Source organism: Pseudophryne corroboree, chromosome 1, assembly GCF_028390025.1.
Source record: "Pseudophryne corroboree isolate aPseCor3 chromosome 1, aPseCor3.hap2, whole genome shotgun sequence".
NCBI classification, from domain to species: Eukaryota; Metazoa; Chordata; class Amphibia; order Anura; family Myobatrachidae; genus Pseudophryne; species Pseudophryne corroboree.
In genome coordinates this window covers 988,367,427-988,394,681 of record NC_086444.1, presented here as the reverse complement: position 1 = coordinate 988,394,681, position 27,255 = coordinate 988,367,427, and the positions used below count along the sequence as shown (strand labels likewise).

The 27,255-nt window shown below is 48.0% G+C and overlaps 1 protein-coding gene across 4 annotated transcripts in view; it reads left to right on the top strand.

Annotated features, from left to right (window-relative positions):
- The window catches only part of ARHGAP10 (Rho GTPase activating protein 10), a 614,077-nt gene that overhangs the window by 179,650 nt on the left and 407,172 nt on the right, over positions 1-27,255 (top strand). For all 4 annotated transcript variants that reach the window (XM_063920579.1, XM_063920578.1, XM_063920581.1 and 1 more), the window contains exon 4: positions 14,659-14,730. In XM_063920579.1, coding sequence (XP_063776649.1) covers positions 14,659-14,730 — 72 coding nt within the window. The remainder of the gene's footprint in view (positions 1-14,658; positions 14,731-27,255) is intronic.

The window sequence follows — 27,255 nt, the reverse complement described above, 5'->3', positions numbered from 1 at the left end:
GCACTGTGGGGGCATCTGTATACCTGGCACTGTGGGGACATCTGTACACCTGGCACTGTGGGGACATCTGTATACCTGGCACTGTGGGGACATCTGTATACCTGGCACTGTGGGGACATCTGTATACCTGGCACTGTGGGGACATCTGTATACCTGGCACTGTGGGGACATCTGTATACCTGGCACTGTGGGGACATCTGTATACCTGGCACTGTGGGAACATCTGTAAACCTGGCACTGTGGGGGCGTCTGTATACCTGGCACTGTGAGGGGCATTTGTATACCTGGCACTGTGGGGACATCTGTATACCTGGCACTGTGAGGGGCATTTGTATACCTGGCACTGTGGGGGCATCTGTATACCTGGCACTGTGGGGACATCTGTATACCTGGCACTGTGAGGGGCATTTGTATACCTGGCACTGTGGGGGCATCTGTATACCTGGCACTGTGAGGACATCTGTATACCTGGCACTGAGGGGCATTTGTATACCTGGCACTGTGGGGGCATCTGTATACCTGGCACTGTGGGGGACATCTGTATACCTGGCACTGTTGGGGCATCTGTATACCTGGCACTGTGAGGGGCATTTGTATACCTGGCACTGTGGGGGCATCTGTATACCTGGCACTGTGGGGACATCTGTATACCTGGCACTGTGGGGACCTCTGTATACCTGGCACTGTGGGGACCTCTGTATACCTGGCACTGTGGGGACATCTGTATACCTGGCACTGTGAGGGGCATTTGTATACCTGGCACTGTGAGGGGCATTTGTATACCTGGCACTGTGAGGGGCATTTGTATGCCTGGCACTGTGGGTGCATCTATATACCTGGCACTGTGAGGGGCATTTGTATACCTGGCACTGTGGGGGCAATTGTGGATCTGGCACTGCACTATTGGGGGCATATGTGTATCACGTCCCATTTTAACTGGCCACACCCATTTTTTTGGCGCGCGCGGGGGCAGACTTGTATGGCCCCCGAAGGATTTTATAAATATCCAAATGGCCCTCGGAAGAAAAAAGGTTCCCCACCCCTGGTTTACAATATAGACCCGGACTAGTTCCTTCCTTCTTTCCTTTACTTTCCTTCCCTTCCCTCTGTTTTTTCTTGATATCCTGGCTTTATATGTTGATATTTAACACTTTCTTTTCTCCTACGTCCTAGGGGATGCTGGGGACTCCAAAAGGACCATGGGGTATAGACAGGATCCGCAGGAGACATGGGCACTTTAAGACTTTAATGGGCGTGAACTGGCTCCTCCCTCTATGCCCCTCCTCCAGACCTCAGTTAGATTCTGTGGCCAGAGGAGACTGGTCACACACTAGGGGAGCTCTACAGAGTTTCTCTAAAAAAGACTTTTGTTAGGTTTATTATTTTCAGGGAGCACTGCTGGCAACAGGCTCCCTGCATCGTGGGACTGAGGGGAGAGAAGCAGACCTACTTCTGTGAGTTCAAAGGCTCGGCTTCTTAGGCTACTGGACACCATTAGCTCCAGAGGGTCTGATCACTTGGTATAGCCTAGCTGTTTGTTCCCGGAGCCGCGCCGCCGTCCCCCTCACAGAGCCTGAAGTAAGAAGCCGGGTGAGTAGCAGAAGCTAGAAGACTTCAGAGGCGGCAGAAGACTTCAGTTCTTCCTTGAGGTACCGCACAGCGGTCGCGCTGCGTGCCATCGTTCCCACACACACAAGGCACTACATGGGTGCAGGGCGCAGGGGGGGCGCCCTGGGCAGCAATAAAACCTCTAACTGAGACTGGCAAGTTGGTATACAGTGCATAGGCACTGTATACAGACCCCCGCCAGTATAAAGAAAAGCGGGACACAAGCGCGCCATTGAGGGGGCGGGGCTTCGTCCTCCGGCTCTAACCAGCGCCATTTTATCTCCACAGCTTGCTGCAGAGACGCTGTTCCTGGCCCTTCACTGCTGTCACAATAACAGGGTGCAAAAAACAAGGGGGGGGGGGCACAGCAATTTGGTGTTGGTTACTATTATATAAAAGCGCTTATAGGTCTGGGGCATTATTTAATTCTTTCAGACCGGTGAGGCGCTGGGTGTGAGCTTGCAAACTCCCTCTCTGTCTCTCTGAAGGGCCTTACTGTGGGTCTGTCCCCTATAGCCCAGTGTGTTTGTGGGTGTCGGTACGTGTGTGTCGACATATCTGAGGCTGAATACTCTTCCCAGGAGGAGGCTGTGGTGGGGGCTGAACAGAAGGAGGGAGTGACTCCATCGGCACTGCCGACTGCTGATTGGGTAGAGATGTGTTTTAAATACAAGTGTGGCTTTGTTGCACAAGAGGTTGGACAAATCTGAGGCTCAGAACCAAGCATGGAGACAATCCATGGGAGATGTTTTGTCACAATCTCAGACCCCCTCAGGGTCCCAGAAACGTTCATTTACCCAGATAGCAGACACAGATACCGACACGGATTCCGACTCCAGTGTCGACTATAATGATGCCAAGTTACATCCTAAGGTGGCTAAGAGTATTCAGTACATGATTGTGGCAATAAAAGAAGTGTTACATATCACAGAAGACCCTGCTGTTCCTGAGACAAGGGTCTGTATGTTTAAGGGAAAGAAACCTGAGGTAACGTTTCCTCCCTCTCATGAACTGAACGCTCTTTTTGAAAAAGCTTGGGAATCTCCTGACAATAGACTACTGATTCCCAGGAGGATTTCTATGGCGTATCCATTTCCCTCGGGGGATAGGTTACGGTGGGAATCCTCCCCTATGGTGGACAAAGCCCTGGCGCGTTTGTCCAAGAAGGTGGCGCTACCGTCCCCGGACACGGCAGCATTTAAAGATCCTGCCGATCGTAAGCAGGAAACTACCTTAAAATCTATTTGTCACTACGGGTACGCAGCTCAGGCCGGCCGTGGCATCGGCATGGGTGAGTAGCGCTATTGAAAAGTGGCCAGATCACTTGTCATCTGAAATAGACACCCTGGATAGGGAAAGCGTGCTTTTGATGCTGGGTCAGATCAGGGACGCTGCAGTCTATCTAAAGGACGCTGCGAGAGATATTGGCCTCTTGGCTTCAAGGGCCAATGCCATGGCAAGCTCGGCTAGGAGCTTTTTGTCCCTCCACAGCAAAAGAAAACCCCTCAATACCAGATGCAGTCCATTCGGTCTCATAAAGTCAGGAAAGGACGAGGGTCCTCTTTCCTTGCTGCTAGAGGTAAGGGAAAAGGAAAAAGATCGCCGGCTGTGGCAAGCTCCCAGGAGCAGAAGTCCTCCCCTGCTTCTGCCAAATCCACCGCATGACGCTGGGGCTCCGCTGCGGGAGTCCGCACTGGTGGGGGCGCGTCTTCAGCTCTTCAGTCAGGTCTGGGTTCACTCGGGCCTGGATCCTTCGGTGCTGGAAATTGTGACCCAAGGATACAAACTGGAGTTTCAAGACGTGCCTCCGCACCGATTTTTCAAAACGACCTTGCCAGCTTCTCTTCCAGAAAGAGAGGTAGTGTGTGCGGCAATACAAAAGCTGTGTCGGCAGCAAGTCATTGTCGCGGTACCCCCGTTACAGCGGGGGGAAGGGTTTTATTCAACCCTGTTCGTGATCCCGAAACCGGATGGCTCGGTCAGACCGACTCTGAACTTAAATTCCCTCAATCTGTATTTAAAAAGATTCAAATTCAAGATGGAATCTCTCCGAGCAGTGATCTCCAGTCTGGAGGGGGGGGGGGGGGATTTTGTGGTGTCAGTCGATATAAAGGATGCCTACTTACACATCCCCATATATCCTCCATATCAGGTGTACATGAGGTTCGCGGTTCCGGATTGTCACTACCAATTTCAGACGTTGCCGTTTGGTCTTTCCACGGCCCCGAGGATTTTCACCAAGGTAATGGCGGAAATGATGGTACTCCTGCGCAAGCAGGGTGTCACAATTCCGTACTTGGACGATCTCCCGATAAAGGCGAGATCACAGGAGCAGTTGCTAAAAAAACGTTGCATTCTCCCTGACAGTTCTGCAACAACATGGTTGGCTCCTAAATTTGCCAAAGTCGCAGTTGATTCCGACAACACGGCTGTCGTTTTTGGGCATGATTCTGGACACGGAACTACGGAGAATTTTTCTCCCGTTGGAAAAAGCTCTGGAACTTCAGAACATGGTCAAGAAGCTTCTGAAACCGGCAAGTGTGTCGATTCATCAATGCGCTCGAGTGCTGGGGAAAATGGTGGTGGCCTACGAGGCCATTCCGTTTGGTAGGTTCCATGCGAGAACTTTTCAGTGGGACCTGTTGAACAAGTGGTCCGGGTCCCATCTACACATGCACCGGGAGATAAACCTGTCCCCCAGGGCCAGGATTTCTCTCCTGTGGTGGCTCCAACTTTCTCACCTTCTAGAGGGTCGCAGGTTCGAGATCCAAGATTGGATCTTGGTGACCACGGATGCGAGTCTCCGAGGTTGGGGAGCAGTCACACAGGGGGTAAATTTCCAGGGAAAATGGTCGAGGCAAGAAGCTTGTCTACACATAAACATTCTGGAATTAAGGGCCATCTACAACGCCCTTCTACAAGCGGAACATCTGCTGCGCGGCCTACCCGTCCTGATTCATTCGGACAACATAACAGCGGTGGCGCACATAAACCGCCAAGGCGGAACAAAAAGCAGAGCGGCGATGGCGGAGGCCACAAAGATTCTTCGCTGGACGGAAAAACATGCAAGCGCTCTGTCAGTGGTCTTCATTCCAAGCGTGGACAACTGGGAAGCAGACTTCCTCAGCAGACACGATCTCGATCCAGGAGAGTGGGGTCTTCAAGGTCTTTGCAGAAGTGACAGGTCGTTGGGGAATTCCTCAAATAGACATGATGGCGTCTCACCTCAACAAGAAGCTTCAGACGTATTGTTCCAGGTCGAGGGACCCTCAGGCGGTAGCTTTGGACGCTCTAGTAACACCGTGGGTGTTTCAGTCGGTCTATGTGTTCCCTCCACTTCTTCTCATCCCAAAGGTGATAAGGATCATAAGAAGAACAAGGGTTCAGGCGATACTCGTTGTTCCAGATTGGCCACGGAGGGCCTGTTATCCGGATTTTCAGGAATTACTCATAGGAGATCCCTGGCCATTTCTTCTAAGAGAGGATCTATTACAGCAGGGGCCATGCGTATTCCAAGACTTACCGCGGTTGCGTTTGACGGCATGGCGGTTGAACGCCAAATCCTAGCTTGAAAGGGTATTCCCGGAGAGGTCATCCCCACTCTACTGAAAGCTAGAAAGGAGGTAACGGCGAAGCATTACCACCGTATTTGGAGAAAATATGTGTCTTGGTGCGAATCCAAGAAGGCGCCTACGGAAGAATTTCAGCTGGGTCGTTTGCTCCATTTTTTGCAAGCTGGTGTGGATGCGGGCTTTAAGTTAGGCTCCATTAAAGTGCAGATCTCGGCCTTATCTATTTTCTTTCTAAAGGAATTGGCCTCGCTTCCAGAGGTACAGACTTTCGTGAAGGGCGTGCTGCATATCCAGCCTCCATTTGTGCCCCCAGTGGCACCATGGGACCTTTAACGTGGTGTTACAGTTCCTTACGTTGCATTGGTTTGAACCTTTACAAAAGGTTGAGTTGAAATTTCTCACTTGGAAAGTGGTCATGCTGTTGGCCTTGGTGTCCGCAAGGCGGGTGTCAGAGTTGGCGGCTTTGTCTCACAAAAGCCCCTACTTGGTTTTCCATGTAGGTAGAGCAGAGTTGAGGACTCGTCAACGATTTCTCCCAATGGTGGTTTCTTCGTTTCACATGATCCAACCTATTGTGGTACCGGTGGCTACTGAAGCCTTGGCTGAGTCAAAGTCTCTCGATGTGGTCAGGGCTTTAAAAATGTATGTAGCCAGAACGGCTCGTATTAGGAAAACAGAGGCGCTGTTTGTCCTGTATGCTTCCAACAAGGTTGGGGCTCCTGCTTCTAAGCAGACTATTGCACGCTGGATCTGTAATACGATTCAGCATGCTCATTCTACGGCTGGATTGCCGTTACCGAAATTGGTGAAGGCCCATTCCACTAGGAGGGTGGGCTCGTCTTGGGCGGCTGCCCGGGGTGTCTCGGCGTTACAACTTTGTCGAGCAGCTACTTGGTCGGGTTCAAACACTTTTGCAAAATTCTACAAGTTTGATACCCTGGCTGATGAGGACCTCATGTTTGCTCAATCGGTGCTGCAGAGTCATCCGCACTCTCCCACCCGGTCTGGAGCTTTGGTATAAACCCCATGGTCCTTTTGGAGTCCCCAGCATCCTCTAGGACGTAAGAGAAAATAGGATTTTAATACCTACCGGTAAATCCTTTTCTCTTAGTCCGTAGAGGATGCTGGGTGCCCGTCCCAGTGTGGACTTTTTTCTGCAGTACTTGTTAATGGTTATTGCTTATGTTACACAAAGGTTGTGTTTCGGTTAAGGTCAGCCTGTTGTTAAATGCCATGTTGTACGGTGTGTTGTGGTGTGAGCTGTTATGTATCTCACCCTTAGTTTAACAAAATCCTTTTCCTCTAAATGTCCGTCTCCTCTGGGCACAGTTCCTATAACTGAGGTCTGGAGGAGGGGCATAGAGGGAGGAGCCAGTTCACGCCCATTAAAGTCTTAAAGTGCCCATGTCTCCTGCGGATCCCGTCTATACCCCATGGTCTTTTTGGAGTCCCCAGCATCCTCTACGGACTAAGAGAAAAGGATTTACCGGTAGGTATCAAAATCCTATTTCTCTAACGTCCTAGTGGATGCTGGGGACTCCGTAAGGACCATGGGGAATAGACTGGCTCCGCAGGAGATATGGGCACTTTAAGAAAAAATTTGGATTCTGGTGTGCTCTTGCTCCTCCCTCTATGTCCCTCCTCCAGACCTCAGTTTGAATCTGTGCCCGGACGAGCTGGGTGCTGTTTATTGAGCTCTCCTGAGCTTGCTATTAGAAAGTATTTTGTTAGGTTTTTTATTTTCAGGGAGATCTGCTGGCAACAGGCTCCCTGCATCGTGGGACTGAGGGGAGAGAAGCAGCCCTACTCTCTCTGAAGCTAGTTCCTGCTTCTTAGGTTACCGGACACCATTAGCTCCAGAGGGATCGTACACAGGAACTCACCCTTTGTCGTCCGATCCCGGAGCCGCGCCGCCGTCCCCCCTCGCAGAGCCGGAAGACAGAAGCCGGTGAAAGAAGCAAGAAGACTTCGAAATCGGCGGCAGAAGACTCCAGTCTTCACTGAGGTAGCGCACAGCACTGCAGCTGTGCGCCATTGCTCCCACACTACACCCACATACTCCGGTCACTGTAGGGTGCAGGGGGGGGGGGGGGGGGGCGCCCTGGGCAGCAATTAGGACCTCTTGGCAAAAGTTACACATATATACAGTGCCCAACTGTATATATGTATGAACCCCCGCCATAATAGTGTACAGAAACGCGGGACAGAAGCCCGCCGCTGAGGGGGCGGGGCTTCTTCCTCAGCACTCACCAGCGCCATTTTCTCTCCACAGCTCCGCTGAGAGGAAGCTCCCCAGGCTCTCCCCTGCAGATTCATGGTAGATGAGGGTAAAAAGAGAGGGGGGGCACATAAATTAGGCGCAAAAACATAATATACAGCAGCTACTGGGTTAATACTGAGATACTGTGTGATTCCTGGGACATATAGCGCTGGGGTGTGTGCTGGCATACTCTCTCTCTGTCTCTCCAAAGGGCCTTGTGGGGGAACTGTCTTCAAAAAAGAGCATCCCCTGTGTGTGTGGTGTGTCGGTACGCTTGTGTCGACATGTTTGACGAGGAAGGCTATGTGGAAGCAGAGCGGGAGCAAATGAATGTGGTGTCTCCGCCGACGGCGCCGACACCTGATTGGATGGATATGTGGAAGGTTTGAAATGATAATGTTAATTCCTTGCATAAAAGGTTGGATAAAGCTGAAACCTTAGGACAGTCAGGGTCTCAGCCCATGCCTGATCCGATGTCGCAGAGGCCGTCAGGGTCTCAGAAGCGCCCACTATCCCAAATAGTTGACACAGATACCGACATGGATTCTGACTCCAGTGTCGATTACGATGATGCAAAGTTACAGCCTAAATTGGCTAAAGCCATCCGTTATATGATTATAGCAATGAAGGATGTGTTGCACATCACAGAGGAAACCCCAGTCCCTGACAAGAGGGTTCATATGTATGGGGAAAAAAGGCAGGAGGGGACCTTTCCCCCTTCACATGAGCTAAATGAGTTATGTGAAAAGGCTTGGGAATCTCCAGATAAAAAACTGCAGATTTCCAAGAGGATGCTTATGGCGTATCCCTTCCCGCCAACGGACAGGTTACGCTGGGAATCCTCCCCTAGGGTGGACAAAGCTCTAACACGCTTATCCAAGAGGGTAGCCCTGCCGTCACAGGATACGTCCACCCTAAAAGATGCTGCGGATAGAAAGCAAGAGGGTACCCTGAAGTCCATTTATACACATTCAGGTACCTTACTAAGACCGGCAATTGCGTTGGCCTGGATGTGTAGTGCTGTAGTAGCATGGACGGATACCTTATCTGAGGAACTTGATACCTTGGACAAGGATACTATATTAATGACCCTGGGGCATATAAAAGACGCTGTCCTATATATGAGAGATGCTCAAAGAGACATTAGCCTACTGGGCTCTAGAATAAATGCAATGTCGATTTCGGCCAGAAGGGTCCTGTGGACTCGGCAATGGACAGGCGATGCCAACTCAAAAAGGCACATGGAGGTTGTACCTTACAAGAGTGAGGAACTGTTTGGGGAGGGTCTCTCGGACCTGGTCTCCACAGCTACTGCTGGAAAGTCAAATTTTTTGCCATATGTTCCCTCACAACCTAAGAAAGCACCGTATTACCAAATGCAGTCCTTTCGATCACAAAAAGGCAAGAAAGTCCGAGGTGCGTCCTTTCTTGCCAGAGGCAGGGGCAGAGGAAGGAAGCTGCACAACACAGCTAGTTCCCAGGAACAGAAGTCCTCCCCGGCTTCCACTAAATCCACCGCATGACGCTGGGGCTCCACAGGCGGAGCTAGGCCCGGTGGGGGCGCGTCTCCGAAATTTCAGCCACAAGTGGGTTCACTCCCAGGTGGATCCCTGGGCAATAGAGATTGTGTCTCAGGGATACAAGCTGGAATTCGAAGAGATGCCCCCTCACCGATACCTCAAATCGGCCCTGCCAGCTTCCCCATTAGAGAGGAAAATAGTGTTAGCTGCAATTCACAAATTGTATCTTCAGCAGGTGGTGGTCAAGGTTCCCCTCCTTCAACAAGGGAAGGGTTATTATTCGACCATGTTTGTGGTACCGAAACCGGACGGTTCTGTCAGACCCATATTGAATTTAAAATCTCTGAACATATACCTGAAAAGGTTCAAGTTCAAGATGGAATCGCTCAGAGCGGTCATTGCAAGCCTGGAAGAGGGGGATTTTATGGTGTCTCTGGACATAAAGGATGCATACCTTCATGTCCCCATTTATCCACCTCATCAGGCGTACCTCAGATTTGTGGTACAGGATTGTCATTACCAATTTCAGACGTTGCCGTTTGGTCTCTCCACGGCACCGAGAATATTTACCAAGGTGATGGCAGAAATGATGGTACTCCTGCGGAAGCAAGGGGTCACAATTATCCCATACTTGGACGATTTCCTCATAAAAGCGAGGTCAAGAGAGCAGTTGCTGATCAGCGTAGCACGCTCTCTGGAAGTGTTAGGACAGCACGGCTGGATTCTGAATATTCCAAAGTCGCAGTTGATTCCTACGACTCGTCTGCCCTTCCTGGGCATGATTCTGGACACAGACCAGAAGAGGGTTTATCTCCCGATGGAGAAGGCTCAGGAACTCATGACACTGGTCAGAGACCTATTAAAACCAAAAAAGGCGTCGGTGCATCACTGCACACGAGTCCTGGGAAAGATGGTGGCATCATACGAGGCCATTCCCTTCGGCAGGTTCCATGCGAGGACCTTTTAATGGGATCTCCTGGACAAATGGTCCGGATCACATCTTCAGATGCATCGGTTAATCACACTATCCCCCAGGGCCAGGGTGTCTCTCCTGTGGTGGCTGCAGAGTGCTCACCTTCTGGAGGGCCGCAGATTCGGCATTCAGGACTGGGTCCTGGTGACCACGGATGCAAGCCACCGGGGGTGGGGGGCAGTCACACAGGGAAGAAATTTCCAAGGCCTGTGGTCAAGTCAGGAGACTTGCCTTCACATCAACATCCTGGAACTAAGGGCCATATACAACACCCTACGTCAAGCGGAGTCCCTACTTCGCGACCAACCGGTTCTAATTCAGTCAGACAACATAACCGCAGTGGCTCATGTAAACCGCCAAGGCGGCACAAGGAGCAGAGTGGCGATAGCGGAAGCCACCAGGATTCTTCGCTGGGCAGTGTTCATCCCGGGAGTGGACAACTGGGAAGCAGACTTCCTCAGCAGGCACGACCTCCACCCGGGAGAGTGGGGACTTCATCAAGAAGTCTTCACACAGATTACAAGTCGGTGGGAACTACCACAGATAGACATGATGGCGTCACGCCTCAACAAGAAGCTACAGAGCTATTGCGTCAGGTCAATGGACCCTCAGGCGGTAGCTGTGGACGCCCTGGTGACACCGTGGGTGTTCCAGTCGGTCTATGTATTTCCTCCTCTTCCTCTCATACCCAAGGTACTGAGGATAATATGAAAAAGAGGAGTTTGAACAATTCTCATTGTTCCAGATTGGCCACGAAGGACTTGGTATCCAGATCTGCAAGAATTGCTCACAGAGGATCCGTGGCCTCTTCCTCTAAGACAGGACCTGTTGCAACAGGGACCCTGTCTCTTCCAAGACTTACCACGGCTGCGTTTGACTGCATGGCGGTTGAACGCCGGATCCTAGCAGAAAAGGGTATTCCGGAGGAGGTCATTCCTACGCTGATAAAGGCTAGGAAGGACGTAACAGCTAAACATTATCACCGGATATGGCGAAAATATGTTTCTTGGTGTGAGGCCAGCAATACTCCTATAGAGGAGTTTCAGCTGGGCCGTTTCCTTCACTTCCTTCAGTCAGGAGTGGATTTGGGCCTGAAGTTAGGCTCAATTAAGGTCCATATTTCGGCCCTTTCCATTTTCTTTCAAAAGGAGTTGGCTTCTCTGCCAGAAGTTCAGACGTTTGTGAAAGGAGTGCTGCATATTCAGCCTCCTTTTGTGCCTCCAGTGGCACCTTGGGATCTTAACGTGGTGTTGAGTTTCCTGAAATCACACTGGTTTGAACCACTTAAGACAGTGGAGTTGAAATATCTCACGTGGAAGGTGGTCATGCTATTAGCCTTGGCTTTGGCTAAGCGTGTGTTAGAATTAGCGGCTTTGTCTCATAAAAGCCCATATCTGGTTTTCCATATGGATAGAGCGGAATTGAGGACACGTCCACAATTTCTGCCAAAAGTGGTCTCATCCTTTCATATGAACCAACCTATTGTGGTGCCTGTGGCTACTCGTGACTTGGAGGATTCCGAGTTACTAGATGTAGTCAGGGCTTTAAAAGTTTATGTAGCCAGAACGGCTCGAGTCAGGAAAACGGAGTCACTGTTTATCCTGTATGCATCCAACAAGCTTGGTGCTCCTGCTTCAAAGCAGACTATTGTTCGCTGGATCTGTAACACGATTCAACAGGCTCATTCTGCGGCTGGGTTGCCGCTTCCAAAATCAGTTAAGGCCCATTTCACTAGGAAGGTGGGCTCTTCTTGGGCGGCTGCCCGAGGGGTCTCGGCATTACAGCTATGCCGAGCTGCTACTTGGTCAGGTTCAAATACGTTTGCAAAGTTCTACATGTTTGATACCCTGGCTGAGGAGGACCTTGTGTTTGCTCAATCGGTGCTGCAGAGTCATCCGCATTCTCCCGCCCGTTTGGGAGCTTTGGTATAATCCCCATGGTCCTTACGGAGTCCCCAGCATCCACTAGGACGTTAGAGAAAATAAGATTTTACTTACCGGTAAATCTATTTCTCGTAGTCCGTAGTGGATGCTGGGCGCCCGTCCCAAGTGCGGACTTTTTCTGCAATGCTTGTATATAGTTATTGCTTAAATAAGGGTTATGTTATAGTTGCATCAGGGTTTATCTGATGCTCTGTTATTGTTCATACTGTTAACTGGGTAAAGTTATCACAAGTTATACGGTGTGATTGGTGTGGCTGGTATGAGTCTTACCCTGGATTCCCAAAATCCTTTCCTTGTACTGTCAGCTCTTCCGGGCACAGTTTCTTTAACTGAGGTCTGGAGGAGGGACATAGAGGGAGGAGCCAGAGCACACGAGAATCCAAATTCTTTCTTAAAGTGCCCATGTCTCCTGCGGAGCCCGTCTATTCCCCATGGTCCTTACGGAGTCCCCAGCATCCACTACGGACTACGAGAAATAGATTTACCGTTAAGTAAAATCTTATTTTTTACCAGGACTCCGGTTATTGCCTCACGTTACCCAGTATATTTCGTATTAACACATTTATAAGTGCAATCATCAGTTTGGTATCTATGTAATGGTTTTTTTTTTTTTGTCTTCTTTTTTCTTCTCCAGCCATTGATCATTAAATCCATGTATATAATTGTATATATGTCTCTGTGTATAAAACCACAAATAACTATATACCATACAAAAAGTAGTTCTGTCAAAAAAAGAATATATCTCAAAATCCATGCATCAAAAACAATGTCATCAATGTATGACAGTAAGAAAGGTCCTCCAACTATTTGGAATGCTTTCCACCACATTGGAGTAGTTTCCAGGAGAAAGATGAGACGTGTAATCTTCAGCTACATCTCCTAATGCTGCAAGATCACAAGACGACTTCTCTGGTTTACTGTATGAGGTTTTAAAGACACTCCAGGAACTCTCTGATCTGGAGATAGAGACCCCCACAACACATGCACTAGGCATGGCCAGAATGGTTAATCTTAAGATTCCAGTGCTACAGGGTTGGGAGATCCCTTCCTCTTAAACAGGGACATGGTCAAGGAAGGAAAAGAAATTTCACATAAATACTGTAAATAATACAAACATCTGGGTTTTGCAATGGGTATGATCTTTCCTGCTGCATTCCAAATCAATTCAAGTAATGTGCATAGATGGCAGATACTTAACCTAATAGTATATTTATTAGTGTGGTTTCTTTCAGCTGGAGGGTGCTACTGGGGTGATTGCTCCAGGGCCCAAGTACACAGTGTTGGCCCAGACAGGGTCGGCTTGACCCAGCAATTGCAATAACATGTGCCCATGCAGTGTTCTTCCTGCATGGTGCATACAGCGCAGTGCGGCTCCCCAGTCCCCCCATCAGCGTCCTGTGACACATCACATCCGCAGTGTTGATGAGGTGACTCAGGAGCCACCCTGCTCTGTACGTGAGAAACACAGAGCAGAAGCATTCATGTGGACCCGGCCATGCCACTGGAGGTGAGTACTCGGGGGGCACAGAGGGTGGTAGCACTGATTAGCATATAGGGGGAACTGTGGGGCAAGGTGAGCGGTATCAATTTTATTGGAGGCAGACCCCACATCTTAGTTTCCCCAGGGCCCTCACAAGCATTGATCTGGCCTGCATTCCACAGTCAGCCAATCAGAAGCAGATAGCTAGTGCTGCTGGTATTGTCATCACCATCATTATGATGTGTTGCACCAGTCCTCCACACCTGCAGGAGATGCAACTCATGACAGTGTGTACCTCAGTTGCAGTTACAGATGTGTCGTCATACATTGTTGCTGCAGTCACAGCAAATAGCCCATCTTGGTGCTCCAGTTCCTGTGAGATTCTGGTTGTGCCGAGCATCTTTTTTTGCCTGAAAATGTCTTAATCACAATGATTGTTACTAGGACTCGCCAGGATACTGTGCTGATCAGTTTGTATACAACACTTGTATATCTGTGTGAAAAAATGCTTGGCACAAGAAGAGTTGGATAAGACCTGTTGGCTCATTCCCACCAGGCATCTCACGGCGCATGGTGTATTCAGGCTAGATGTATGAGGATACATCTGTATGTGAGTACACCTGAATTATGTTTGGCCTGTGTTCACCTGCATCTGCCTCTCCAGTATTAAGGATTCCTAGATTAAACAATATCTGCATGTGGATGTATATGACGTATGACTGTTTATTTGGTGCACATGTGTTGATTGGAAATACTGTGTGATTACTGGTAAATAGATCAGACATAAACCCACATTATGGGATTGATCCTATTAGCCGCGATGATATTGTGTGTGTGAATCATCATGGCTGCAGCCGCACTTTACGGTGGCCCAAATTCGCACAAAAGGGCTCCGAGCACTTTGGTGCAAGTTAAACCCAAACCAGCCCGCGAAGGGTGCGTGGTCGGGCGCCGCTGCCGGCATTTAAACACAGCAGCAACAGCACAACGCACCCTTTGCAGGTAATAGGATCGACCCCTATGTGTGACTCTTGTTGTTTGGGTTAAAGTTATTTATACTTTGCATTATTAGTGACTGTGTTTTTTACATGTGTAGAAATAATGTAGACATGAGTATGGAGGGGTCCTAAGGATTTGGACCAAAGCTCTAATGTATACAAGGCAAGTGCGTAATGTACCTGGTAACCTGTTGGCGGTAAATGGTGGATTGTTACATGTTTAGTTATTGCTGTTAAATCGGTTTCTTTTTAATGTTTTGGATAGCACATATTGCAGTTTTAACTATTTTTTGCTGTTTACCAGGCACTGAGCGTAAATGAAACACTCATTAAACCCTTGGAACGATTTCGGAAAGAGCAACTTGGAGCTGTGAAGGTATGATGGTAACAATTTCCTTTCTATGTATTGGTTTACCTTACAAAGACTTTTGTCATCAATGTTCAAGCTGAATTTCTGTGGTGTTTCCATTCTGCCCATCTGCACTGTAGTTCTGGCCGCCAAATTCCACATTCCAATCTGTCCTGCCCAGGAGTATTAGGAGTCATCACACTGCTTGTACTCAAATGGTGCTCTTCTCATTCCATCTTTAAACTGTTATATAATAGTAATAATATAGCATTTTTCTCCAGCAGGACTCGCTTTACTGACATCAGAAACACAGTACAATGTACCATGAGTTTAGGATTACAGCAAGTAGAAAAAACACACAAATAATTAAAGATAACAAAAACCTAGAGATCAATAGAAGTATAATGCCGGGTTGGTGCAGACATTTTGGCTATTAACTTTGCAGGTTATATAGTCCACCCATGAAAGGCACCAGGCATGGCAGCCATCTTGGATGCACTACTGGGTGGAATAGGTCACGCCTAGAAGAGCTGACACAAACTGTGTGGTTGGTTGCAGTGTCCTAATGCTAGGAGTAGGATCCCAACAAAACTGTCAGCTCTGTGTATTTTTTCATCCCATCCACGAGCGTACTATGGTATTCAATTTGTGCCGAGTTGTCCAACAGTCGGTAAACCGGCACTAATTCGGCCGTTGGCTATTCAATCGCGGGTGTTTTCCATAGCTTCTTGCTCCATTTTTTTTGTCGAATTGGCGTGGGTGAACATGGACCAAAAAACTGTCAAAAACACGTGGATCATCAAGTTGAAAAATCAGGCCGGGCTTTGAATAGGTCGAATATGAATTCTACCTGCAAACTGTCGAATTAAATAACCCACTATGACGCAGTTGTTATTGGGCACACTACAAAGGGTACAGTGTGGGAGATGAGCCATATGAGGAACCAAGACATATATGGGAAAAATGACATTGTGTAATAGTATGATACACTCTGTATGAATAGGTCCACGTGTAGCACATCATGCCCATAGTGTGCAATCTAAAAGACAAAAGTGTAATCATTACATTGATCAACTGAAAGAGAACCTTTAGTTTAGACTTCTGCAGAAAGAAAGCTGCATTCCGTAAAATCGCAACCTCTTCTACCTGTAAACGGATAGCTTTCTCTAGTTGCAGACCATTTAACCCTTCCCACTACAGCCTCTTCATTCAATATTTGCTGCTATGTAGGTGTTGGGTTTGTGTTACTAATAAGGTCTAGCATACTGTAGATAGTTGTTGCAGCTACCCAACTCAAACTGTGAGGGAGATTTATCAAAGCTTTGAGAGCAAAGTAGAGAAACCGGTCAGCAGATTGATTAGTACTTTATCTCTGGTTAGCACTTCAAAAGTGTTTTTTCAGTTACTTGTTCCCATAATATAAATGGCATAACTATCCGGTATCAAAGATCCCTGTAATTCGGAAGGAACCAAACAAGCCGGCATTGCAGTGGTTGGTCTCACAGGGAGGATTGCATCAAACCTATGAAAGAGATAAAATGGAGAAGTTGCTTATAGTAGCCAATCAGCTTACAACTGTCCTTTTATAGACTGTGCTAGATAAATGATAGCTAGGAGCTGATTGGTTGATCTGGACAACGGGGGTAATTCAGAGTTGGTCGCAGCAGTAAATTTGTTAGCAGTTGGGCAAAACCATGTGCACGGCAGGGGGGTCAGATATAACATTTGCAGAGAGAGTTAGATTTGGGTGGGTTATTTTGTTTCTGTGCAGGGTAAATACTGGCTGCTTTATTTTTACACTACAATTTAGGTTTCAGTTTCAACACACCCCACCCAAATCTAACTCTCTCTGCACATGTTATATCTGTCCCCCCTGCAGTGCACATGGTTTTGCCCAACTGCTAACAAATTTACTGCTACGATCAACTCTGAATTAGGCCCAACATCTCCACTTTATCTAAGGCAGTACGGATGGTATAATGGTTAGCATTACTGCCTCACAGCACTAAGGTCATGGGTTTGATTCCCACCATGGCCCTAACTGTGCGGAGTTTGTATATTATCCCCGTACTTGGGTGGGTACACCGGTTTCCTCCCACAATCCAAAAATTAACCCTAGTGTGAATGTGTCTGGGTGTGCATGTGATAGGGAATATAGATTGTAAGTTCTACTGGGGCAGGGACTGATGTGAATGGGCAAATATTCTCTGTAAAGCGCTGCGGAATATGTGTGCGCTATAGGAGTAACTGGTAATAATAATCTCTCTCAGAGTCTTGATTCATCTCCCCTACGGTGATGTGCAGGAAGATGTGCCAACAGCGCTGTGTTAGTTACTCACAGATGTTGATTACACAGATCCCCAGGCATGTTCACTCTGCAAGCTAAACTCCAATGTAATGCGTGGCTGGACATAAACTTTAATTATCACACACAAACGCTTTCCGTTAATCCAGGTCACTAAGCTATTTTATTGTAAAATGTTTATCGCATCAGGTCTTTTGAAGGAGATAAAGGGATTCTGAGGAAGAGAAAGCAAACCACGACACTGTACTAAATGGTGAACTTTACATTGCAGTATTACTAGTCACCGTCACATGACTATGCAATTTGCATGTTCCCTGTTATGTGTAGTATCAAAACTTTAAGTCAAAAAATTAAGAAAAAGTTTGCATCTGTCCTATAATTGTCCTTCTTTTTATATTATTATTATTATTATTATTATTATTTTTTTATGAAATTCCAGGGGTTTCATTAAAGGTTTAAGTTTTCAGACACCATTTTATCTGTTTGAGGTCTGGAGGCAATCCTGTATCGCAGCAGCACGCTTTATGCTTTGTGAGTCACGCATAGCTGCACAAAACACATTTGGAAGTAAAAAAGTTAAAATAATTGAACAAAAATACTCCACTGTTACCTTTTTAAGTGCAGGGGCCGACCTATTAAGTTATGGTTATATAGCAGTCTGGAAACTTTTTATAGCGGTGAAAGTTTACCCATGTTCTTGCTGGCTGTTTGAGAATAAGTTAAAAGGGCAGACAGTCTCTTGTCATGGTTCATGATGTACATGCTACTTCTGTACAACAAATAGCCTGCCAGGAACCCTTACTACTTGAAAATGATTGCCGGTTTGTGTTTTTTTTTGAATAGAGTATTTGTATTCAACAACATAATTAATGATACAGACATTTCAGTGTACACTGGGAAGCACATTCGACATTGCACATTATACTGAACCATACTCCTCTCCAAGGATATACATATACAGAGGACGTTCCCCGTATTGCTGTTCCCGTGCATCCTTCCCACATAATACATATATTCTGAAGTCCGTAAACGGATCATGATCCACATACTTAACATTTTAGATATTTTCTCCCCAAACCATTATTGTAAATACCCCGTCTAGTAGGCCATTTATAGCCCACAACCCCTCTAACCCAAAACAAAACCCCCTTAAACAAACTCAAACCTAGTCAACCTAAGGTGTGTAAGGTGTGGTGCAGTAGCAAGATAATTAAACAAACTACGATAAAGGAGAGAAAGAGGTCCGGCTCAGCGCCTCAGGGCCCAAATAACGCACCGCAATGACAGCCAGTGCCCCCTAAATCCGAAGGGCGAGGAATGAGTATGTGGAATTGATCCAAGGAGACCATATTTTCTCGTATTTGTTAAGGGCATTATATTTCATATATACATATAGCGGTCTTTTAATAGGGTATCATTTACCAAACCCTTGAATGCAGGTATCGTGGGAGGATGCGGAGCCATCCATGTCCGCGCAATACACACCTTAGCAAGAGCGCACATACTGCGGGCATATATGCCTTCCCAACGAGACCCAGGGTCAGGATTGCCCACCCCCAAAATACAAAATCTCAGAGTCAGCAAGCCTCTCGGTATCCCCGTATGTTCCAGAATCGACCCGACCCCAGCCCAGAATGCCTGCAGCAATGGGCATTCCCATGTAAGGTGCCAGAAGGTGCCTCCGGCGGCCCCGCACTTAGGACAAATATCAACACTATCGGTCCTAAATCTGGCCAGCCTGCTTGGCGTCATATATGATCTATGCAGAATGAAGAGCTGTATCTGTTGAAACCGCAGTGATTTGGTGACCTGGCTCGGGTTACCCAGAGTGCTCTCCCAATCTTCCCCATCTATGGGGCCCAAGTCACACTCCCAGCTCTCCCGAAGATTCGAGAGCGGGTCTGCATGAATTGTTTGAAGAAGGTACGAGTAGGTGAAGCAGATCACCTTGACTCGACCCAGTGAGTGTAGAAATGTTTTTATGGGGAAGGGGAGGAGCGCCGGGGGAGAATCTCCGAACTGCGCCTGCAAGGCGTGCCTGAGCTGTAAGAATCTGTAAAAGTGAGAGTTCGGAAGTCCAAACTCCTCCTTTAATTGCTGAAACGATTTCAATGAACCATCGCTATATAGCTGAGACATTGAAATTATCGAATACGGAGCCCACACCTCCCCGGTCTCGAGAGACCCCAGTTCACTTAGCGATGTGGAGTGCCATAGGGGAGTATCTGGGTCCATGCCCTCGTACCCGAGCAGGCCCTTCAAAGCTAGCCATATCTTCATGGCCTGAAAGACAATAGGAGGGGAGAATCTAGAAGGGCTCCCCCCCCACCAGAACCTGCGCCGGGGAGAGATCCGGGTAATAACACCTAAGGAACGCCCAGCATAAACCAGCCTCCTCCCCTCCTCGGAGCCAAATACCGATATGTGACAACTGAGCAGCGTAGTAATACAATTGGAAGTGGGGCAAGGCCAAGCCGCCGTCCTTTTTTTGTCTGGTAAGGGTAGATAATTTTATTCTAGACCTTTTATTGGCCCATATCAAGGACGTTATGACACTATTTAATTTCCTGAAGAAGGCTGGAAAGATGTACACAGGGGACTGCAAGAGAACATACAGTAGCTTAGGCAAAACTACCATTTTAATGAGGCCAACCCTGCCCGTCACTGTCAGCGGAAGCTTACACCAAGCTCTCGACTTGCGCACAAATGTCTGTACAAGAGGATCAAGGTTCAAGGGCACAAAGTCTGATGGATTGTTAGTAACTAGGATCCCAAGGTACTTAAACTGGTCTGTCCAACATAGCGGCAGGGATAGTCTCGGAACCTGGGGGGGAGAGCCCATAATGGGCATAATAAATGATTTGGACCAGTTTATGCGGAGACCTGAAAACCCACCAAAGGTCTCTATGACCCGCAACACAGTAGGCATATCCACCGCGTAGTCTCGGAGGAATAACAACAAATCATCCGCATAAAGGGCTATTTTGTCAGTGCATGAACCCGTATCAATTTCCCCAATGTCCGGGTGCGACCTAATCAAACAAGCCAGGGGCTCGATGGCTATGGCAAACAAGGCAGGAGAGAGGGGGCAACCCTGTCTGGTGCCCCGTGTCAAAGGGAAGGAGGAGGAGATGTAGCCGTTTACCAGGACCCTGGCGCGTGGATTTTGATATAACAATTTGATCCATTGTATAAAATTAGGGCCAAAGCCCATGTTCCTCATGACTCCCCACAGGTAGGGCCACTCAACGCTGTCAAATGCCTTGGCCGCATCCAATGAGACCACAGCCGCGTCCGAGGGGAAGTCGTGAGGAGCCTGCAAAATAGTGTACAGCCTGCGCAAATTAATGGATGTGGATTTCCCAGGCATGAAGTCGGATTGATCCGGATGAATTATAGATTCAATAACTAAGTTGAGCCGGACCGCGAGAATTTTCGCCAGGATCTTGGCATCGGTGGGGATGAGGGAGATCGGCCTGTAGGACTCCAAAAGTTTAGGGTCCTTATCAGGTTTTGGGAGCATTATAAGGATAGCCTCGGACATTGAGGGAGGAAGGCAGTTAGCGGCAAACATATCAACATACGTGTCATGCAGCTTAGGACCAAAGAACTTAATGTACTGTTTATACAGTTCCGTGGGAATACCGTCACTACCCGGGGATTTACCACTAGGAGACCCCTCCACCGCCGACGTCACCTCCTCCAGAGTCAAAGGCGCGTCCAAGGCATCCCTAGCCTCAGGGGAAAGTTTAGAAAGGGGTATATTTGTCAGTTACAGGTCTAAGTCCTCCATGGAGCATGTCAGCCGACTATCATAAACCTCCCTAAAGTAAAGGAGGAACATCTGTGCAATGTCAGGGGTGTTATCTACCGTGGAGCCGTCGGGGCCAAGCAGCTGCGCTATCGTGGTCCCAGGTCGGTCATAATGCACCAAATGGGCCAGCAAACTACCTGGTCTGTCCGCCTGCATATATATATTAGTGGCCCTAAACAAGAGGGAGCGTGCATTTTTGTCTGAAAGGTGAGCAAGCCAGGCCTTTTGAGCCATCAGCCAACGGGCCTTCAGCGCAGGGGTACCCTCTGTCAGATAGCGTGTCTCCAGGTCCCTACACTCAGACTCAAGCTGTCTCTCCGTCGCCCTGCGAGCTACCTTGCAGGCAGCAATTTTGCCAATCAATGTACCACGTAAATAAGCCTTGAATGCATCCCAAACAACCGGGGCTGGGACCGTGCCCACATTATCCGCAAAAAAACCCTCCCACGTGGGCGCTAAATCCGGGCAATCGCCCAGCTGGGCCAACCAAGATGGATGCAACCTCCAATACGACTGTCCCCTCTGGCAGTCCCCATCCAGCGACAGCACGAGGGGTGAGTGGTCGGACACCCCCCGTGCCTCATAATGAACATTCGCCACACCAGGCAAAAGTTCAGGTGAGACCAGGGCCAGGTCGATTCTGGAAAAGGAGCCGTGCGTACTAGAAAAGCAGGAGTATTGCCGAAGCGTAGGATACCGAGTCCTCCAGACATCTACCCACTGCATACTATCTAGACAATCCGCAAACTTAGATCTAGATGAATTCGGGTCGCCCCCCGCCCCTGGATCCCGAGGAGTCCTCCATCTGTCCAAAGAGGCATCCAACACATTGTTGAAGTCCCCCAGGCAGATGACAGGAGTGTGGGGGGAGGAAGCAACAAATGAGGCGGCCTTCTGCAGGACATCATACGAAAACGGGGGAGGAACATACACAGACAATAGGAAAAAATTACGTGAATACAATTTACATTCTAGGAACACGTATCTACCATATGGATCTGTATTTACCTTGATCAACTCAAACTGTACTGTCCTCTTCATCATAACCGACACCCCTCGGGAATGGGAGGAGTGCGAGGAATGATACGCCCAACCCACCCAAGGCCTGCGGAGCGACAACAGCCTATTACCCTCCAAATGGGTTTCGCTCAGACAAATAATGTCCGGGCCATATTTCTTGATCATTTTAAATACTAAGGATCGCTTTACTTTGTTGTTAATGCCCCGGACATTCCACGCCAAGAATTTTAAGGGAGACATGTCAGCCAATGTATCAACAGGGACACAGCACTCCTAGACACCAGAAGGCAAAGAGGAAATACCATCATCGATGCCTTCCGGGCAACCGCCCGTCCACACGGCGCTCCGCTCACGCAATCATATCGTCCGCAGGCCCCGGTCCCAGAGCCGAACCCCATAAAACAGTACAACCTCACCACACTGTCTGATTGACAAATATATAGACACCATAAATCTAAAACACATAACAAAAAAACTGCTGAGAAGCCAACAGCGGCCCCCGAACATCCCCCCACCCCGTATACCTCCCCGAACTGTGGCATACCCATATCCCTAACAGAACTCTAGCCCTGGAGATCCCAAAGCCTACGGCAACACTGTACTAGGCGTACAGATCAAAAACAATCCCAATACAAAAACCCTTATACGTTTATATCACTTTTCAGTAAAGTCCAGAACCACTAAACAAGAGGAAGCTCCCCGGACTTATACTTGCGGATTGTAGGCCCATAGAGGAGGGCGACCTGGTGTCAGTCTGGAGCCAGCTGGCGGACCCCTGGAGCATATCTGTCCAACCAGGAAGCCGCCTCCCTTGGCGAGCTGAAGAACTTGGTCTCCCCATCTGCCACCACACGCAACCTGGAGGGGAACAGCATCGAGTAGGGTAGATTCAGGTCACGAAGACGTTGCTTAATGGGAAGAAACTGGGCCCGGTCTTTTTGAACGTCCGCTGCAAAGTCCGGAAATGCCGACACCCGGATTCCGTTCTGGAGTAGGGGGCCCTTCACGCGTCCCAGGCGCAAGACAGAGTCCCGATCCTTATAGTGCAGGAAATTTGCAATAAAAGTTCGTGGCGGGGCGCCTGGGGGCAAAGGCCGGAAGGGCACTCAGTGAGCCCGCTCCACTGCAAACTGGGAGGTAAAGGATTCAGCGCCATATGCCTCTTTTAGCCAGGACTCCAGGAAATTTTCGGGGTGTGCCCCCTCTTCCTTTTCAGGTAGGCCCACGAATCTCACATTATTTCTGCGGAGTCTGCCCTCCATGTCCAGGAGTTTAGTTTGCAGTGTCGAGACTTGTTGTGTAACTGCAGACACAGATCGTTGTAAAGGGCCGCTGAGGTCCTCCAGATTAGAGACCCGCGTCTCAGTTTCGCCCGGACTCGCTGGACGTCCTGTCGCAGCAGTGATAAATCGCACTGCACCTTCTCCATTTTGTCCGACAGGCGTTGTTCGCTGGCCGCTATGGCCTCCAAGACCTGCTGGATGGAAGGAGCAGATGGCTGTATATTCACCCCTGAGTCGGCCCCGGCCGGGGGATCCATTCTGGCAGAAGGGGAGGGCTTAGGAGATGACTGCGTCGGCTGGGTTGCAGGCTGTCGAGCAAACTTCTCCAATTTAGCCGCGGCCGCCCTCTGGCCGCCCCTCACCATCGTATCAAGGCCCAATGTTCAGTGTCAAGAAGTATAACAGTGGGTGATGAATGCAATATCAACGGCACACCAGGGACCAGGATATCCAGCTGTAATATTGAAGGGAGAAGGGGGGACCAGAGGGATCCAGTGGTATATATGTGTCTAGTGTATGGTATTCCAGCAGCAAAAGGCAGGGCAGCAGGGACCAGCTCAAATCATCCAGCCCAATTCAATCTTCATATACACTGCACCATGCAGTGAGGAGAGACACAGGAAGCTGCAGGCAAAATGGCCGCCCAGCACACTGATTCTCCCTTCTTCACTCCCTGTACCAGCGAGCCTTCAGGGGAGCAGGATTGTGCCAGTGTGGAGCCCTGGGGGTGCAGGAGTGGGGTGCCGCTCCCCTCCGGTGCCGCAGGCCGCTGTGGCCGCCTCGGGTGCGCGATCGCGCACACGCGTCCGGTGGAGCTCCGAAAATTGAGGCCGGGGTCTTGTTTGCGGCCTAGGCCCGGAGTCCGGGCGGCCGCTGGCGCGAGCCGGGAGTGCTCGCACGGGTCTTCAAACTGTGCCCGCCGCCTCCCCAGTGCCGCTAAACAGGAGAGGAGCCAAGGGAAGGCCACAGAGAGAGCCCCAGGATTTGTTCAGGATTAATATCCAGGGAGCTCCTCAATCCTGCTGCCTAGTCCCTTGCCGCCGTGGCCACGCCCCCCGCCGGTTTGTGTTTCTTTGCGGAGCTGTATTGTAGAGTTATAAATTGTGAGTAGAGCTGCAGTGAATGGCAAATGATCATTATTACCTGCAGGCCTGTGGTGGGGGGTAGCATTTTCTGGCCATTAGCTGTATACCTGTGTAAACTGAATGTGTGTATTATTAAATGGATAATTTATTGAATATAATGTTACTTAACAAAAAGTCTGGGTAAATCAGCAAGGAAAAGTTTCTAAGCCTACTTCAGTTGGAACTAGTGAACCAATCACTCCCTATGTTTGTAATTCCAGGAGTGACTTGTACAAAAAAAACTATTATTATTCATGTCCCCGACAGTAAAAAAAAGAAAATACATTCATTGCCCCACAGCCCCTCCACTGAAAAATGGGCCTGACCTTACATCCTGCATGTCACTCGTCTCAGGCTCTTCTACAGACGTCAAGCTGCAGACATTGGAAGGAGAGTAGCTCCGCCTCTCTGTTCCTTTCTCTACCATAGTCGCCTCAGTCTGTAGAGTTGCAGAAAGCACTATGAGGCCTGTAGACTGGCTTGCAGCCTCCACATTGCCGTTATAGGTTATGGCCCAGGCCACTTCTGAGCCGATGGAAGAGCGGTGCCGTACCTTGGCCAGAAGAATAAGCAGCACTGCAGTTACTTACATGCACCGCTGGCTGCTGTGGAGGAGCCTGCACCTGCAAATTTAATCCTGAAAACACAGTATTGGTTCCTCCAATCCCGGGATTAATATCCTGGGTGTTTTGATGCTCAATCCCGGTATCCCGCTGATTGGAATCCCATGGATTGACCTCCCTAGTCTGAACAATATTTGTAATGGAATCTTAAATTTCATTTAAGTTGTTGAGGTTTCAGACTTGAGTATTACTGAAAAATATATTGTGTCCGTTTTAAACATACAGGCAGACAATGGACTGTAACAATACTTCTAACCTATAGAAGTTCTGGAGAAGGAAGAAAAAAAGTGCTAAAATAAAAAAATAAAACATCCTTAACCGGAATCCTTTGAAAGTTTTTTTTTTTTTCCTGCCAAATGAGCTTCACTGGCTGGATGGACATACTATATTCAATATTTTATTTTCAAGTTTACATACACATAAATGATAACAATCCACTCAAATTTACAGAAAGCTGTATGTTATTTTTCTTTCCTGTATAGGCCATGCTATATTTATTTCCTGTATAGGCCATGCTATATTTATAACCTGTATAGGCCATGCTATATTTATTTCCTGTATAGGCCATGTTATATGTATTTTCTGTATAGGCCATGGGGTCTATGTACTAAGCCTTGGAGAGAGAGAAAGTATCCGCTCCTAAAAAATGCCGAAGAGGATTACAAAGACTATGGTATTGGGGCACTGCAACCAACACACTAAGCACAATAGCTGTTATCACAGGTAATCGTGCATAACACTGTGTGAGTGCAATCCAAAAATATATACAGATGTAGCCACCTTTATCTTGACTGGCTGAGGCGTTTGTCCCGATCGAGCATACGCAGCGTAGGGAGGCGCGCCTAGTCACAGAGAGGCGTACCTAATCGCACGGAGGCAGACAGAGCGTTTGTCGTTTCCTTTATGTGTAATACCTGCGATCATCCACCAGATGTCGCTTTTTACAATCACCACTGAGCATGCGTGTGGTCTCCCGTAAAATACAATACTGAAATATATAATAAGGACTACTTTACTAAGGCGTCTCATTACGCTGCATACAGTAAATACTCATTGCGCTGCATTATTTAATACAGTATATACGATACAGACACAGATAGTACAGCATACAGTATATGATCCATCTACAGTACTTTATGAATATGTGAGCGTCCAAGTCCCGCAGACAAAACAACAGAAAACCAGTAGTGTACACTGTCGCAAATGGACGTGTTAGAAGTTCACTATTGCCTCTTGAGATTAGGAATTTTGTACAGTATGTTAGCGTCCTAATCCTGTAGTCATTACAGCATAATCAAAACCAATGGATTTATTCATCTGTCTGCGGCGAAGTGGTGAAGTGTTCCGCTTCCTATACTCAGAGTCCTGAGTTCGATTCCTAAAGTACAAATGCATGTTAGTTTTTTCCAGACACTTTATTATTTTTTTTATTCACATAAACTAGGGCAAAGCTGCATGAGCGGTTCTACTGTTAAGGTTCTATGCACCGTACAGTACACATACAATTCTGTAGCTGGGCAGACTCAATAGAAATGGCTACCACCTATGACTCCTTGCCCCACAGAGGCCCTAGGCTACGGAGCAAGTAACAGTCCAGATTTTACAGGCTATGGGGCAATGCTGAAGGAGCGTCACAATCCCCTAGCTAAAATACACAGGGGCGATAGGGATAAGCTAGGTCTGCACATTACGGTACACCGGACTCACTAGTAGAACATAGAGTACAGAGATACTAAGGACAGTAATTTGGCATCCAGGAATTTAGGGAGGAGCTTTTATCTCTCTCCATTATACTTAGATAGATTACAATGGAGAGATTAAAGCTCCTCCCTAAGTTCGTGGATGCCAAATCACTGTACTTAGTATCTCTGTACAGTATGTTCTACTAGTGTACTAATTAGCACGAACAGCTTGTAACGTACAGTGGCAATTTTAATCTTTCTATGTATAATATAGAGAGATAAAAGCTCCTCCCTAAGTTCCTGGTTGCCAAATCACCATCCTTAGTATCTTTGCATAGTATTTTCTATTAGGGTACTAATTAGCACAAACAGCTTGTAACGTACAGTGGCAATTTTAATCTTATTATGTATAATATAGAGAGATAAAAGCTCCTCCCTAAGTTCCTGGTTGCCAAATCACCATCCTTAGTATCTCTGCATAGTATTTTCTATTAGGGTACTAATTAGCACAAACAGCTAATTGGTACCCTAATAGAACATACTGTACAGAGATACTAAGTATGGTGATTTTGTATCCAGGAACTTATTGAGGAGCTTTTATCTCTCTCCATTATACATAGAAAGATTAAACTTGCCGCTGTACGTTACAAGCTGTTCGTGCTAATTAGTACCCTAATAGAACATACTGTACAGAGATACGA